This window comes from Brugia malayi (assembly GCF_000002995.4).
Source record: "Brugia malayi strain FR3 genome assembly, contig: Bm_v4_ChrX_scaffold_001, whole genome shotgun sequence".
NCBI lineage: Eukaryota > Metazoa > Nematoda > Chromadorea > Rhabditida > Onchocercidae > Brugia > Brugia malayi.
Window position 1 is genome coordinate 2,217,878 of NW_025062479.1, and position 19,135 is coordinate 2,237,012.

General features: G+C 22.0%; 1 protein-coding gene across 2 annotated transcripts; it reads right to left on the reverse strand.

Annotated features, from left to right (window-relative positions):
- Nucleotides 1–8,899: 8,899 nt before the first annotated feature.
- On the reverse strand, nt 8,900–15,611 carry Bma-tbc-16 (Uncharacterized protein; the record flags this gene model as incomplete). Of its 2 annotated transcripts, none has more annotated exons than XM_043073312.1 (18): nt 8,900–9,067; nt 9,547–9,753; nt 9,861–9,980; nt 10,339–10,534; nt 10,644–10,769; nt 11,088–11,236; nt 11,340–11,507; nt 11,762–11,937; nt 12,173–12,376; nt 12,487–12,574; nt 12,818–12,871; nt 13,154–13,234; nt 13,913–14,008; nt 14,253–14,387; nt 14,630–14,702; nt 14,779–14,906; nt 14,987–15,078; nt 15,554–15,611. In XM_043073312.1, 18 exons carry the CDS (start codon nt 15,609–15,611, stop codon nt 8,900–8,902), a joined length of 2,319 nt encoding a protein of 772 aa, XP_042929246.1. The 2 variants fall into 2 exon arrangements, with proteins under 2 accessions (XP_042929246.1, XP_042929247.1); XM_043073313.1 differs by having other exon boundaries at nt 14,253–14,405.
- Between the last annotated feature and the right edge of the window lie 3,524 nt (nt 15,612–19,135).

A 19,135-nucleotide genomic window follows, 5' to 3' on the forward strand; every position in this document is an offset into this window, starting at 1 on the left:
TTCTAATTTGAAACTTTCACCAATGTAAATAATGTAATACTTTAAAATTCAAGATAAAAAAAAAAAAATAGAGTTAATAAGAAAAGGAGAAAAACAAAAAATTTTTTTTTCTTTTAAAGCACTGATTATATAAGTTTTGAAATTTAAATAAATTTTGCACGCTTTACACATACCAAAATAACGTTAAAGTAAACAATTTTTCTAGTGTATAAAAGCAAAAGCTTTATAAATAATAATTACAAATTTTAAATAAAAACATAACTGTTAAAATTTAACGTATCATATTCTGAAAAATTTTGGAAATGATTTCAAATTAATTTAGCAAAATTGCATATGTAACAGAAGTTAGCGAAATTTTTGTAAATAATACTACGTTACATAATTATTCATAAAAAAAAATATGGATCAATTCAACTTTAAATTCTAGCCATCTCAAAAGGATTTATATTATATCAAAGACAACCCATGTAAATTATAATTGTATGAGATATTCGATATAAATTTGAATAAAACTTCATTAAATCTTTTATTTATTGCCAAAATATATGTGAAATGAAAGTGATGGAATTGTAAAATGAAAACGAAAATTAATTAAACAAAAAATTGAGTAAAACGTTTTTGTTTCATCTTAAAATTTCTCATTTTTTTCCCAAAAATTTTAGTGCTTATTTATGAATCTAATAATTCTATTAGTAATTTAAAATTATTTATACAATTTTATAATAACAAATAAAAGCTTTTATATATTAAGTAGAGTGAAAAAAAAAAATAAATAAATAAATAAAATTAATACAATTAGCAACAACAATTGTTCACCGCAACGATTAACAGTTGTTGTTTCTCTTTTTTCTCTTTTCTACTTTTGTTAAAATGATATCTGTTTTTGCATTTCAAGCTTTTTTTTTTCCTAAATTCACCACTAGTATTATCACTCAAGAAGAAAAAAAAAAAAAGGAATGGATAAACTCCGCCAATTTTTATTATTTAGAAAAAATTTTTAGAAAGAACAAAATATTCATTAAAATTTTTGAAAAATTACGATTATTTTAATTAGTTATCGCTAGTATGGTTTGTTTATAAAATTAATCATTTTATAATTGAAAATGAAGTTTTTGTCAGAGAGTAAACAAATTGGATGTACAAACCATTGAGCAGAAACTAACCGCCTAATGTAATTGAATTAAATTTTCTTTTTCTAATAGATTTTTTAAAAAAGAATTTTAAAAAGAAGAAAAAAGAAAAGATGAAGTTCAAAAATGATTTCATTTTAAAGATTCATTTTTTTTAAATAGAAGAGGAAAATAAAATATTTTTCGACATATGACATAATTCTAAAAACGACAGTCAAAAATTAGTTACTATCGAAAAGTATATGATATGATGTTAAAATTTAATGTTATTACGATATGATATTAAAATATAATGTCAAGAGATTTTTTGGTTATAAAAAAAAGGAAAAAAAAAAACTTGGTGCTGTATATAACTTTACATAAATTATTTAAATGTTACTGATAAAATTGATGAAACCATAAGATTTCATAAAAATATGTTTACAGAAAATACAAGCTATTGTTATTAACATATCGTTATCCTTATTTGAATTTCTTTTCTTCCTTTTTTTTTTTTTTTTGTTTGTTTATAGTAAATAACATAATAAAAAGAAAATTAATGTCTGTTCATAATTCTTGTGTTTATGATGAAATGCACGTTGTTTACAAAATTTAAATATAAATTTGAATCTTATATTATTAAGGAAAGATTATTTTGTGAATATGATAGGAAGTATCAGCTTGGTAACAAAAGCTTATCATCATTTACTGCTTTTTTACTAGCCAAAAAAAAAAGAGAAAGAAATGATAATTAATGATAATAGTTCATAAAACGAAAAAAAGTGGAGAAAAAGAAAAGTATAAAAAAAAATGAAAGAATTGAAATAGGAAAATTAATAGTCAAAGTTAAAAATGATATTAGTGCAATAGTAAGTATTATTAATTGCAATTGCTTACGCCACAAAAAATTAATTAGCATTTATAATATGCTTGAAAATGCATATAAAGCATGATTTTCTTAATGAATGATACTTATCCACTACTAATTTGCATTTGATTTGTTATCAATTATTGCAACATTTAATTTCAATTAAGCTATTATTCGTTGCTTACAAAATTAAATTTTTCTTTTCATTATAATTCTTTTCTAAATGTTATTTCCGATTATTGGAAAATTCAATTTGCACGTTATTTGTTTCCTTCAAATTCATTGATACTAAAATAAAAAAAAAAAAAAAAAAATTTAATTTTATACAGCTTTAGCACAATTATTTGATAGAAGGAATGAATTTTTTATTATTTTATATTTTCTTCAATTAAAAATAATTTAAACAATACTGAAAAGATAGATGAGAATATTTGTAAGAAAGCAAACAACAGTTAATTTAAATAATTAGAAAATTTGATATTCATTACCAGTGTGATTGATATTTCCTTTCACATATTCTTTTTCATATTAAACAATTTACACAAATGAAACAAACAAATTTATATTAAGAAGAAATACTTTAAACGAGCATTCAAATTGAAATTCAAATTGAAATAACTTAGATAATCAGACGAAAAAAAAAGTTATTTTTTTCTTTTTTTATAATAAGCCATGAATCTAAAATAATATTTTCAAATTTAAGTAATTCCAATCATTGAAACAAGACTATATCTACACTAAAAATAAGAAAAAAAAAAACAATTCATAAAAATAAATAATCTCAGCATAGTCTCAATGAGTTACTTAAATTTAAAAACATTATTTTAGATTCGCACGGTGTAAAAAAATGATTGACGATCCATGAGTATGTGTGATTTGTCTCGTTTCAAATCACCACTGTTAACTTGATCATTGGTTCAAAAATATTAGATAAAATAGCTTATTTGTTATTTGATTAATTGTTGTCATTACAACAATTAAGCGAGAATTTTTTTTTTTGAAAAAAAAAAAAAAAAAAAGGAAAAATTGCGACAAAAACCATTATGATTATTTAAAAAACTTTTTTTTCACATAATTACGGTGAAAAAAAATTTAAATATTTTGATGCATAAAAAAAAAAAAAACAAAATTACTCTCTCTTTTTTTTTTCTCTCTTTTTTTTTTTATTATATCATTAAAATTAATGGTTAATATATTCATAGTAAATAATTAGGAAACGATAATCTTAGCATAATAATTATTAATGCTATTAATGAAATGAAATATTATTGAATGATGAAATGCATCATTTGATAAACTGATAATTAAATGAGTTTTGTTGACAATAATTTTGTTTTTGATAATAATTCTACCATTTCCAATAATTTAATTGAATGGATTAATAATTGAAAAGAAAAAATTTCCTCGTTTTTTTTTTTTTTTAAAAGAAGGGAAACGGAAAAAATATTATTTAGCTATTATAAATGATAAATAAATTATAATGAAATAATGGCAGATGGAATAAATACATTAAAAAGAAAATATTTCTAATCAATAAAAGTAGTTATAGCAATAATATCTACATTAATTTCCATAATAATGTTTGTATATATAAATGTTGAGCCCGTGAGAATTAAAAAATAAATAACCAAAAAAAAAAAAATTGTAAACAATAAATCAAATAATCAATATTAGCTAATGTATTCAGTTGATTTACTCAATATTTTTAATATTATTTGCTAAAAATCATTCTATCATATTTGTCATATTTGATTAGTTTGTTATCACATCCATACTAAGTTTATTATTTTATTAAAAATAGACTTTTTTTTTTTATTAAATAAATTTTTCATATAACTTTCAATAACTGAATAAACAAATAAGAAAAAATGACAGAAATTTTTTCTCTTTTTTCTGAATGAATTATTTTAAAATTTATTGTATTACAGATAATAATATCAACATGAAAAAATTTTCAAAACAGATCACTTCTTTATTTTATTTTTTTACTTTGAATTTATTTAATTTTCTATTGCAAATTTTTGAGAAAAAAAGGACGAAAAAATCTATTATTAATTATTAATGATTGTTGCAAAAAAAAGAAAAGAAAAAAAAAGATGAGATATGAAAAAAAAAAAGACTTTGATCAAATTTGTATTTTATAACTTAAAATTTTTGGTTATGTGTGAGAGAAAATAAATAACCATTAAAACAATTTTTTGTTTATTTATTTATTATTTCTTTTAAATTTATTTTTTTGTTATCCCTTATTATATTTTTTAACTTCATTTTTTTTGTTTTTTGTCTTTTAAAAATTTTTTTCTCTATATTTCTCTCATTTTTTTTTTTTTCATCGTATTTCATTTGAGAAATGACTGAAACAAAATTATGACACATTTTCCAGTTAAATTAATGGGGTAACAAATTATGAAATATTTTGATAGTTCAAATTTATAATATCTAACAAATGATGAAATTCAAAACTAAAAGCGAAAAAAAAAAAAAACTTACGTTGAAATAAGAAAGTTATAGAGTCAATTAATTAGCTACCTTAGCTTTTCCTAGGCTTATTCTCCTCAATAACATGAATAAATTGAATAGCTGCTTTTAGATAATTCAATAATAGTAATAGCTGCTTTTAGATAATTCAATAATAGTAATTTATTTTATGCATACCTGTTTTTCTTTTTTCTCTCTTTAATAGCTTTAAAATCATTTATAATAATTCTAATGTCAGAAAAACTCTTTCTCTTTTCTTTTTTCTTTTCACAACTTAAAGTTTTAAACTGATAAATCAATCAAAAATTGATATGCAAAAGAAAATGTTAATTCATTAAATACTTTCTTTTTTTTATCCTTCATCTAATTTTCTCTTAGCCATTGTGCTTAATTTTTTACCTAAACATTTTTCAGTTTGCTTTTTCGTCTTTCCTTTTTCTTTTTTTTTTCCACATGAATACCTCATTTTTCATATCATCGTTTTTATTGTCATTTTAGAGATATTGAATGACAATGCTCAAATACTGATTGACACCTGATTTCTTTAAGATGTCAAGCTATGAAAAAAATATATATATGGCTGTTTCCAGCAAATGAACAAAGGAAAAAAATTTTTCACTTAGTTTTTTTAGTTCAATTCATAAACCAGATATTGCATTTTTTGGTATATTTTTAGGGAAGCAAAAATAGGAGGATAAAATAAATGTTTATCGTAAATTTAATTCTTGTTTATTACTTGTTTATTTCTTTTTTTATTAATATGTCTAATGATCATTTGTTAAACATTTAAATGATAAATAAGCAAAATGATACAAAGAAATTAACAAATTAATATAATTACAGGAATTCATAATTTTAAAACACATTGATTCCTCGTTTTTTCTTTTTTTTTTTCTTGAAAAGAAGAATTAATTAGAAAATTTGTCTACAGTATTCAACATTTTCAAATTATCATAGCCAATTAATTCGATCAATTCAATGGCAAATAATTTAGTATGTTAAAGAAAAAAAATGAAAAAAAAAGACGATTAAAGAATTACGGTGTTTTCAAGCATTTTGAAATAATTTTTGGTTAGCTGTCAGGTAATCTAAAATGACAGCTGCGTCTACCTCTTCAAGTAAAAACATACAAACAAACTAAAAGGTAAAAATGAAAATAAAAAAAAAAAGAGTTATTCCTAGTTAACTTGGCAAAAAGAGGAAATCAGTTACTTTTTTTTTGTTCATTTATTTACAATTCAAAAAAAAAACAATTTAAAAAAAGAAACCACACAATCATCAAACAAATAAGAAATTTACAAATAATTATCAGATAATCAAGTTGATCTATCATGCAATATAGCTTTATGTAATTATTTACCAACAATGAATATGTTTTTGCAGTTTTATGCATGCAGAAAAATTAAAATTGCAAGAAATGAGTCATCAATTCAATCAAAAAGTAGAAAGACTATAAAATCGAAAAGAATGAATGCACAAAATTACTTGCGAAAATTTCAAATTTTATTGTGTGCAAAATAAATAGTTAGCACGATTCAATGGAAAATGTTAGATTTATTAATTTTGTAGGTCGATATTCTCAGCCCTTGGGAAATACATTTTATTTACTTTTAAATACAATTTTCCGGATTTTTTTTTCTTTTCATTTTTTTTTTTTTTTTGAGTGCAGCTTGAAAATGATTGCTTCGAAAAATTGCTTATTGATTGCAGAAGTATATTATTTATTATTGCTAGAAAATCTTCATTATTACTACTATTATTATTATTATTATTATTATTATTATTATTATTATTATTATTATTATTAATGTTATTATTATTAATGAAATTGAGAAAATTTACAGGAAACAAATTAATGAACAATAATTACATTATTAGCAGATTAAAATGATGATCAGTGATTTCATCTTTTTTGCGCTTTATTTTTGTTTCTCATTTTTTCTCAATGTTGCATTCCTTATCATCATTCTTACCTTTTTTATAATTGCTTATCATTCTTACCTGTTTGTTTCCTTGTTTTTTCTTCTGTTTTAAATATTATCGCACTATCATTATTATTAAAATAGTGAAAATTGTTGAATATGAAGCAAATTAATGACAATTAATAATAACATGCATATTTACACAAAATTAATATGCGAAATATTGGAATTATTGTATCAAATGATGATCATTCAACATTAATAGTTAAATTTGATGGCTTAAAAAGGTTTGAGACAGGTAAAGATACCAAATGTTATAAATTCCAACCTTAAAGATAATATATTTATACTATTATCTGAAAAGTTTATTTGGGTCATGGTGTTAGACTTGTTATTATGAATAAACTTCAATTTATTGGAAGTATTCTTTAAATAAGAATCATATAAATTCCTTGGGTTTTTTCCTAAAAAATGTTTATATTTGGTTCTGTAATTCTAAAATTTCGAGAAATCATTAATTAGAATATAATATTGGGTGAAACGAATTTCCATATGTTTTATATATTAAAATTCTGGGACATAAAAAGGAAAAAAAAGTGAAATAATAATTTCTGTTAAAGATGAAATCATGACATTGTTTAATTATTCAGCCAGCTTTAAAAGTTAAAGATTATTTTGGCCATATTCGTTTACAGTGATGTCTAGCGTCTTTTAAAAATCTCAACCATCTGATATTGTTTTAGAGGATTTCCAACCATTAAAATCTGAGTGAAAAGATCAAAAAAAAAAAAAAAAAAATCAAATCTAAAAAATGATTAAATTTATTTGTACTCTTTTTTCGCAAAAGAGCATTTTCCAAGATGCATTTTTAAAAATTATAAAACAAATGAGCATTAAATTGATGAATTTATTTCTATTAATATTGAAATCTTTGTTTTCAAATCAAATGATGAAAATAAATTCATATTTTAAATAATTTAGTGCAAGAATGTTACGATTAATAATAGCCTATTTATCGAACAATAGTTACATTTCATTCTTGATTGTACTACAAAACAAAAAGAAAGAAAATGAAAATGTTGTAGAAGCGATCTGATTTAAAAAGCCAATTTGACATCGTTGATGTTGCAAAATTTATTTTCTAGAAATTCACCAAAAAAAAAAAAAGGATTGAAAGGAAAAGGATACGGTGATGAATAAATTATTTGTCATCGAGTGCAGCAAAAGCTGTTATCCGGCAATATCCATTTAAATTTTTTTTCTTTTCATTTTTTTCTTTTTTAAAAAAAAAGAAAAAGAAAAGAAGAAAAGAGAAAATTACATCACATCCGTCATTTAAATTTAGTAAACACGACTGAAAACCATTTTTATTTACCACAATTGGGTTTCATCTTAAAATTACCCAAATTAATTATAAAATAGTTTTCCTTCTCTTTTTTTTTTCATCGAAAATCTTCATAATTTTATGGAAACTGACTACTTAAATAATTCAAAACTGATAAAAAAAAACCTTATCATACTTTCAAGACTCTATTTTAGGAATGATAATCCTATTGACCCACAAAAAAGAAAAGCAAAAAAAAAAGATCTAAAATATTTCAGCAAATCTTTTCGATTTCCTATCTAATCGTTTTTTTTTTTTTTCTCTTTTTACTGCTAAAAATTCCCATTATTTTTCAGTGGGAACTTCAAAGAAAAGAAAAAATGTGGTGACACAGGTATAAGTAAGTTATTTATTAAATTTTGCAGACAACAAATGGAAAAAATAAAGGAAAAAAAAAAGGAGAAAAAAAAAAACATACATCTTCAAACGAAAATTGAATTAAACGAATTGAAATGAGAAGGAAAAAGATGACGAATAAGTAAGTATATGATGATGACTGAATAGAAGAAAAAGAAAAGTCCTAAAAGAAAGAAGAAAAAAAAAATTGCTATTTAAATTGATCAAATAATATCGTCATCATCTGTAAGTACTAATATCGTATTTTCAGTATTAAAGAAAAATTATGATAATAATATAAATTTTCTTTTTTGTTGTTATTATTATTATTATTACGTAATATATTAATCAAATAATGAAATAAAGCAGAGAAATTTGTGCAAAAATTCCTATTCAGTATTATTAATAAAAGCATTTATGTTGTCAATTAGCAAAAGGGTACAGAGAAATAATTCAATTTTAAATTTGAAGATAGCTTTTTAACATTTTCATCAACAAAAAAATTATTATGCATATTTTAAGATATTATAATAAATAATGGTAAAAAAAAAAAAAAAAAAAAAAAAAAGTTGTAGTAAAAAATAAAGAAAAAGAACAAAAAGTGTAAACAAAGTAATCAAAATGAATGAAATAAATAAACATAAGAAAAGATGATGCATAAGAGAAAAAAGGAATGAATGAGAGAGAATAAATGAAAATTGAGTTTTAATCAAAAAACTAAAAAAGAGAAATGTTTCATTGATCATTAAAAATTATAATAGAGGAAAAAAAAAAGAAGCAAATATAAAAGACAAAATTTCAATTAAATTCTCGCAAATGGACATGGCTCTTTTTCACCATGAATTTTAGTGCATTCATAAACTCTCTGTTGAATATTTGTATCCCATTGCTCTGTATCTGTTTCACAAAGATCGGCTAATGTACACGGTAACTTATCTAGATGATGAAATTGATAAAGTAAACCACGAGCCTAAAATTAATAAAAATTTATAACAATTATTTTTTTTTCTTTTTCCATCTTACATAAAATATGCATGTATAGATGAATAATATGTAGAAATTTTATCATTAAATTACATATTGCAAAAATAATTAGTTATAATAGTATGAAATAAATTATAATTTAATTTATGCTAATGTATAATTTAAAAAAAAAAAACGAAAAAAGAAAAAGAGGGAAGAATGTTTTATGTGTGGAAAATTTTTTTTTTTTTTTTCAATAACATTGTTCTTTTTTTTTCTTTGTTTCAATTTCGACTTTTTTTTCAATTTTAAATTTCAAATAAAAAATAATTCATTCATTCATTTAAATTACAATGAGTTGTAATAATTATTATTTAATGAGAAAATTATTAAATTACATTTACAACACAAATGAATATCTCATTTTATTTCAAAATTTTTCATCAAAAAAAAAAAAAAAAAAAAAAAAAAAAGAAAATATTTTACTTTTTTTAAGATAATAGTACCATCTAAATGCATAGCAAGTGAACTGAAATATAATAAAATTTCATCATTTGGAAGACATTGCTCAATAACATCTTTTCCATATATGGAAATGATAGCAACTGCAATGAATAAATGAAAATATGATGTTCGATAATGAGACCAGCATGCTTCCCAAATATGCATCGTAATAGTTTCAGGAAATTCACGCTGCAAATAATTGAATTAGCTAGTTAATCAGTTAATTAATATATTATATTATCAATTAATTAATAATAAATAAATAAAAAATTTATTAAAAAATATATAAATTAAACCTTATAACATAATAGTATCCATCGATGAACAAACATTAATTCCAATGCATCTGAACCTAAACTAGCAATATGCATAAAAAAATCTGGTACAAATAATTTCAATAATTCGCGTAAATAATTCTGCAAAATAAATTATATTATGAGAGAGAGAGAGGCAGAGGGAGAGAGAGGGAAAAAAAAAGAGCTCATCATAATTAATTATATTTGAAAATTATTATTTGCATTAATTAATTGTACGGTATATGTAATGTTGTGGATACTCTGCAAAGAATCGGCAAAAAATATTGAATTATCAAAAAAAAAAGTTAGAATTTATTACTTTAACAAATGGATTTTACAGTAATAAAATAAAATAATACTCAATTAGGAAACATTATTATTATTTTTAAAAAACCTAGGAAATTATACTTTTATTTACAATGCTATAAATCATTGCAAATATTTAACTATTGATTGCAAAAATTTTTTAGCATCTTACTAAATTAATTTCCATAAGATTTCTTCCATCAATTGGAGTACATACAAATAATGTTTGCTGCTGCATAAGTCCAACAAAACACCAATATGTATCAGATTCATCATGAATGGTACTCAAAAGAGGTGCTAATAAATCTGACATACCCTGTATGTAACTGATTTCAGGATATGCAAATGCATAATTTAATAAAATATTCCTGAAAAAAAAAAAATGTTCAATAATTATAAATTTTAAATGATAAAGTTTTTTGTATGAATGAATGCAAAATTATAAAGATTATATTTATAATTGTAATCAATCCTTACTTCATTGTATCAATATTTGGATTATTATCACCGGCAAAATATGGTTTACAACGATCTGTACGAATAACATCTTTAATTATAGCATTTTCTATATTAGTCCATGATGTTTTCAGTGCATTTTTCATTCTAGAAAAACTTTAATGAGTTAATCATTAGCAAATAATTATCATATAAAAATTATAAGTTTAAGAAATGTTATCTTTTCATTCGTTTTACATTTTACAAATTAAGTTTTTCAAAATTATATTTGTAAATTTTTCCACTCATAACCTTAGATTTTTTACTTTAAAACAAATTTACATTTAAAAATTTAAAACAAAAATATTTCGGATGCGATTTTTGATCTTTTACAAGAATTTATCCTGCATCATATATCAAAATTTTTTCCTTTTAAACTTAATTAAAAAAAAATATTTCTAAACTTCTAAAAGTTGAAATTTTTACCTTTGCTTTTTTATCTTTTGATATTCAATGAAGATATCATTTCGTATAATTTCACGTTGTTCGACCGTTGAAGCCCACGGATATACACGTAATAAAAATGGCCAAATTTCTCTACGAAGTGTAGGATCTATGGTGGCAAAATAAATGGCCTAAAAATCATACTCAGCTTATAATCTCCAATTTTTTAGAAATAAAAAATATTAAAAAAAGAAAAAATAAAAAGACAAAAAAAAAAAAAAAACCTATTACAACCTTTCTCATGGTGAAATTATCATCGATGCTACCATCTTGATTTTTGTATGATTTCCAGAAATCCCAGCTAACTCGTTCATATAAATCTTCTTCTGGATCAAGTTCCATTTTACTTACTTTTGGTTGACATACCAAAAACTGACGATCCGGAATCGGTGATGGTGAACCCTAAGTAATAAGACATTTGAATCCATCTTTTTTGCTTGAACAGAATTTTCTTCAATGAAATACACATTGCGCTTTTTAACTATTTCAAAGTTAGAAAATTATTGATGAAAAAAACTAAATTATGCAATTATTTTTTTCAGTACTTTTTCTCATTTTCAACCAATTTTTAAAAAATATTTAAAACTTTTACTACAAACTTTTTTTTTTAGTAATTTTTTTTTTCTTACAACTTAGTGTAAAATCAAGAAATTTACATCTTTAACAGCTTTTGTTTTAATAACACTCCACTGTTCTAGTAATTGCGCTAATTTATCCAATCCGCCATGATGGAAATGTAAAATTTTGTAATGTGAATCCCATGTAGCAATAACAAATTGTCCAGAAGTTAAATCATCTGCTGTGAAAAACAATCGCATTGATCTCATTTTACCTAAAAATTTTGTATCATATTTATTATTTCTCTAGCTTATATTAAAGTTGTTTTACCTAACAAAATAGTAATTGCATTTAATAGTTTATTTCAAATTCATTTTACCTAAAAAAAAAAAAAAAAAAGAAAATGCATTTATTAGTTTGTCTTAAATTCGTTTAATCTAAAAATTTTAACTGCATATAGTTAGTTAATTCTAATGATATTCAAATATTATTTTATTCAATTATTATACCTAAATTAACAGAGAAAAGTGAAGCAGACAGTGTCTTCTGATGAAAAATTACACTTCTACCATTAACTGATACAGTTCCATTATCATCAAATTGGCTATCATTTTTCAACATCAAATTATGCGTTATTGCAAATTGTTCCGGTGTTATTTTGCATAAATGTTCACATTTATTACGATATTGCTGTAGCATATTTAAATGCAATGCTGCAAAATGTTGAACAGATATTATTGAGAAAATAAACTTTGGAAAAAAATGGATTAAAGAAAAAGTAAAGTATGATAAATTGAACATTTTTCAATTAGCATGTTACTACTTTTTGGACTTGATTCCTTTCGACATTGATTTACATTTTGAAATTCAAAATCATCGGATGATGAACTGCCGTGAATGAATTCTTCATCCTAAATTTACATAAACTTTTAATATGTAGGAAATTTTTGAAAAAACACTAATACTACTTATAAATTAAATTGTGAAAAATTTTCTACTTTTTACTTTCGTAATTGACATTTCGAAATTTTCAAAAAAAGAAAAAAAATTGTTATCTTCAAAATTTTCTTAAATATGAAAAAATAGATGTAATTTAAATAATGAAAAATAGATGTAATTTTCAGTAATCTTAGCCACTATTATTAGTAGCATACCCTATCGGAAAATTCATCAGCACCAGATGTTGTTGCTGAACTGCTGTCTGTGTCCTAGAAAATTTTTACTTAAATTTTGATTGAAAATTGTGATCTAACTAAAATTTAATCAACAAAATATTCATAAAATAGCAAATAATAGAGCAGTTCAAGTTCTTTCCTGATAAGAAAAATGATGTAGAACTAAATTAGAGAACTAAACAACAATAACATTGGAGATTGGATAAATTATTATTAATAAAGAAAAAAAAAAGAAAAGGAATGTGTAATTTAGAAATCTCGAGAATAAATTGCTATTGTCTTAAATACTAATATGTGTATACTTTATTTGCTCACCTTTTCATCAATTGAAGAAGAATCAACCGGTGTATTTGGTATCACATTGATTGTTGGAACATTTAAATTTTCCGAATTTTCCTTAATTCATGAAATGTTTCAGAAAAAGAAAAAAAAAATATTAAATGAAAAAAAAAAAAGAACAATTTTAGAAATAGTTTGAGAAGAAAAAAAATAAATGATGAGTTATTTTTAGCAATAAATTTTATTAAGAACAAGAAAATTGATTATGTACAAAATTATTCGATAGAATTTATATCATACTTTTCATGTTATTAAATGGAAGCAAATTGAGAAATTTCTTATTTATACGATAGATCAATCATTAAGCAAAAGTTGGAAAGTTAATAAAATGAAATCAAAAAAAAAAAAAAAATTGGAAAATAGAATTAAATGATAAAAAAAAATTTATTACAGAATATGATCAACAGTTTATCGATTTTGAAAGCATTCAATATATGACATTTTTTTTTCGACAAAAAAATAGATATGAAAATTGATTCAGAAACCACTAAATTGCTAATTCGCCTTTTTTTTTTGTCCTAAGTCTAAGAAAATAAAAAATTAGTATGAAAATGGAGAAAATAAATTATTGATGAATGAACGAAAGTATATCCAAATTTCTTTCCCCTATAATTATGGAAAAGGCTAATGAAGAATGCATAAAATAATGAAACTTCAGTTGAGAACGATGACATCATTGTGTCAGTATATTTCGAGTGTTTTTGAAAAGTTAAAATTTACAAATTTAGAAAATACCGATGACATGAATAAATCTGGCCTTCGTTTCATAGAAGTTACTGTTATCATATCACCATTCATTTCAACGTTAATATCATTTTCACTTGTTGGACTCTAGAACAAAATAGATCATAAAATTGCTTCTCTTAAAAATTGTTTCAATCAATTTAGTTTCTTTTTTAAAACAAAAAAATGAAACTGAGCATGAAAACCATTGACAGGTAGCAAATAAAGGAAATTTAAAATTTTTAATGGTTAAATATTTCAAAAATTACTTATTATGCTTTTCAGTTTTTAATGAGAAAAACAAAAAATAATTGATGATAAGGAAAACAAAAAAAAAGTATCAAAAATTTACACGCTCATCATTTGTATCAGTCTCCGTTTTATCATCATTATCATCTTCATCGTCATTATCATCGTTCTTATTATCAGTATCATCGTTATCATCGCTATCATCATCATCATCTTCATCTTTACCATTACTAACACTCTGTACATACATTCGTAGCTCAAAATTTTCTCCATTTAAAATATGAAAAGTAACACTTCAAAAAATATTATAATTTAGATATGCTTTAAACAATTCATTATTAAATTAATAAAATTATCTTAACTATTAAATTTATTACAAATTTTTAAGAAATACAAAAGTTTTTTAAAAATTTGTACAACTTTTTTCAAATGTTACTTAATAAAATTGAAATAATATCTGAGCAATACTTTTTGACAAACCTGTTTATTGATATTTCGAAATTTTGTTTGCTTATCAACAACAGTTTGGTTTTTTTGTGATACGCTTCGAATACTGTAATTAAGCATAGCTAATATTAATTTTTCAGTTATGAAAGGAAGAAATTTTTAAAGTCAATCACAAATGTTACCTTCTCGGATTTTTTTCAAGAGTTGCATTAGGTAACCATTGTAAGATAAGTGTTACTCCTAGTATATCATCACTTTGACATTGTAAAGTTAGGTAACCAGGAATGTGCTCTATGGAATCATCGGTATCCTACAATTTGTCAACAGTTATTAGCACTGTATTGAAAATATTGTAAATATAAATATATCAAATTTATCATAAATAAATACCTTATGATCACTTTTACTAACATCATGAATGCAAACATTATTTTTTGAATAAACAATATCACCATCTTGACCAATAAATGTATTATTTAGACCTAAAAATTGTTGAATAAATTTTTATCATAAAAATTCCTTTATTTGTAATAAATTTATTAATTTCATCAAATTTTAAAAATTTTTGAGTTTTTAATAAAATGACGTATAGTTTTGATAAAAATATTAAATGACGTCAATTTACCCAGCTTAAATTTAATATCCGATAATATTTTTTAAGAAGATAATTAATACTTACATATTCTAGAAATATTACAACACTAATTAGGGATAATTATTCGCTCTACACAGAATTAAATCATATATTTGACATGCAAAATTATATTACACAAATGTTATTCATGTTTTTAATTAATTTTAAGTTTTTGCATTGTAATTCAATAATAGATTAGTAGAATAATATTATAATTTCAAAATCACAATAATTGATAAATTTTAATTTTTCATACATTTTCCTGAAAAATTACACCCTATTTTTTGGCAGAATTTTAATTAGATAGAAATGATGAAAGAAACCTCGGAAGCTATTCAATGCTCCATGTGCTTTTCTAAGAAATTCACTTAAAGTTGGCATAATTTTAAATTATATTTTCAAGCAAATCATTGAGAAATATGTAACATATCTGTAAAATAGCACAAAGATCAATAAAACAATAACAACAAAAACAATAACAACAATATAATATGGAAAAAATTCTTCAACATTCAATTCATATCATACAATTTTTAAGCATTTAAAATAAAACAACACAAATTTATAATTGTTATATGAAAGAAGAGAGGAAACGATAGATATTTTAAGCATATTCGATAGTCCTAAGTGATATGATGACGGTGGCAGTGGTTTTAAGTCATTCATTACTCATTGATATGATTGAAGAAATTTATGAAAGCGAACGATTAGTGTGGATAATAAAGATGTAACAATTGTTGAGTTGAAATTTCAATTAATAATTAAAGGAAAACAAAATTTGTTATTTTTGTATCTAATTCAAATAATCTTGAAATATTCTCCTCTTACTAGTATTTTGAATAAAGTTTCAAAAATTTTTCCTCGTTTTTTCTTTTCTGTGAAGAATTATTAAAAATTATTGATTATATTAATCAATTTAAAATTGTTTGAAATTAACAATTTAAAACATGAAAAATATTGAAATAAAATACTAAAAAATATATATAATGCCAAATATAAAATATTTAAAATCAAAAAAAAAAAAAAGTATAATGTTAAGCAAAAGTTAAAATAAAATATATGTAAATTTGAAATTACCAATTTAAAATACAATCAAAGATTGATTAAAAAGAAAAGATTAAAAAAGAAAAAGGAAAACATTTTGCTTTCATTTATTTATTCGTTCGTTTTTCTTTTTTTACATAAATACAAGAAAGAGAGAGGGAGAGAGAGAGAGAGACTAGAAGAATTTAAAAAATGGAAAGTTTAAAATATATATGTACCCAAATCTTCATATATACTACAACAACGACGAATACATTCGAAACATTTCATGAGAATGCATTTTCTTTCAAAATCAATATTCAAAATGGATGGCAGTTATTTACAACATCTGTTTAAATGAAGGGAAAAAAGAGAGAAAGGGGAAGAGAGAGGGAGAAAGAACGAGAGAGAGAGAGAGAGAGAGAGAGAGAGGGATTTATAAAGATGAAAAGAAGAAAATGACATATGAATGGTCAATATCGAAAATATACTGAACGCTACTAGCTTTTCATTTCTGCGTATTTTTATTTTCAAGCGAAAGAAATACTTTTTTAATATTTTTATTTTTAAATTATATATATATATATATATATATATATCATCAAATTCAGTACTACTATAATAATAATAATGACAATAATAATAATAATATCATAAAATAAATGATATGAAAAAATGTAGTTGAACTTCAAACGAATGAAAAATTTGTAAATTATTGTTAAAATGATTAGAACAAAATGATGAAGAAAAAAAAAAGAAAGTAAACGCTCTTTTATTATGCATTTGCAATTTAATTTAAATTATATATTATTCTTACCTATAATATTACTACATAAAAAAAGGAAAGAAATTGATTTGAAATTTCAAAATATTTCAATTCAATGAGAAATGAATAATTTATTTTTTATTCTGTTGTCTTTTCATTTTGTGCATTGTAAAAGAGAATATTTCACTGTACAAAGTTTAATTAAAAATTAATAAAAAAAAGTGATGGAGAAAGAATTTTCCTTTTCCAGTAAAATTTTATTTGACGCACCAAAATATATTATTTGAAAATGGCAAACGACAAATTCATTGTTGACATATTGCACTTTTGTCATGTTACACTTTTTTTTTTTTTTTTTGTTGTCATTGAATAAATGAATGAATAAGTGTCATCAAAATGATATCATAGAGAAAATGATGTTCAATTCAATTGCACATTGATAAATGATAAGTTTACATTTATCAGATAATCCATATTTATAATTTCAATAATAATAATAATAATAAATAAAAATAAAAGACGCCAGCAAGAAGAATTCAACACCATCATGGATATTTTCATAAAGATACTATAAATTAAATTGAATTATGTTTGATTAAGCAATTTTATCAGTGGCTTTGAAGCAGATTAATTAAACATTCCAAATTATTACTTATCATTTTATGTAAAATTTTTTTATCCATAAAAATGAAAATTTTTTATGTTCCATTTAAAATTAAAAAAAAAAAATTCTTTTAACATCAATCATTAAGCTATTTTTTTTTCTATTATCACAATATATTGTTATTTCAGTTTGATATATTCATAAATTAATTGTTCATTTTAAAAAAGGATACATAAAAAAAAAATTAAAATATATACAAAAAAAAAGAAAAAAAAAACAAATGAAAATAAAGGTAATAATCAATCAATAAATAATCATTTTAAAGAAAGAGGAACATTTAATTGAATTGCAAAAATATATAATGTTATGTAATGAACACTGCTATAATTATTATCATTACTATCACTACTATCACCACTTCAATAATATTTATTAGTATTTCATCGTTTCCAGTAATTGTAATCATTTTCATAAAATTTCAATAAAATTATAATACTGAATGAAGGCCTATATACTCGTTCAATATAAACGCCTCTTTTCAGTATTATAATTTAATAATATAAATAAAAATATTTGAAAAAGGTAAAGAATAAAAAAAAAAAGGAAGCAACTATAACAAAAAAAAACAGATATTTTGGTCTAAATAAAACATAACTTTGCATTTCTAATATATGTGTTAATAGAAAAATAATACCAATGCTTCAAATGTTATCGAAGGATTTTTTTTTCTTTCAATTATAGCTTTTAGATAATAAATTATTAAAAAAATTTTTTTCTTCATCAATTAATATCTTTCTTTTTTTTCTTTTAATTATATCTTTCCTTTCTTTTTTAAATTAATTGAAAGAAGTATTTCTATAAATGTTGGAAATAAAAATGCATTCTTTAAAAAAAAGAAAAAACAAATGTTAAATTATAGTAATACATGAAACTATGTGATGTATGCATATATTGAGAGATATACAAATTCATTCTACAAGCAAATTAAAATGTTTGCTGCTATTTCTCCTTATATTAGTTCGTTTAATTTTATTTTTATTAAAAATCAAAAAACAAAATTCTTTCATATATAAAAATTTAGTAAGTTTTTTTTATTTGAATTAATTTTATTCCTATTAACAATGTATGTTTGAAGCAAAATACTTGTTTATAATATTAAAAATATGAGAAACTTTATTTAAATTTCTACATTTTAAATAATAACATCTGTTTTAATTAAATTTCTGGAAATAACGAAGTAAATAGAAATTGAAGATGATAAATTGAATAGAAGGAAGTATGATCTAATTTAAAATATACTGCAATAAAGCTATAAGTTTTACTTTCTTATCTTTCCACTTAGAATTTTTTTTTTGAATCTAGTAATAATGAGTGAATTTAATAATATTAATATTAATTTAACAATATTGAAAAATTTAATAATATATTTACTAAAAGCTTGATTGTTTAGCAGTTATTGCATTATCAGAGATACTAATTAGTTATAAAGGTTTCTATAGTAATGCCATTTTA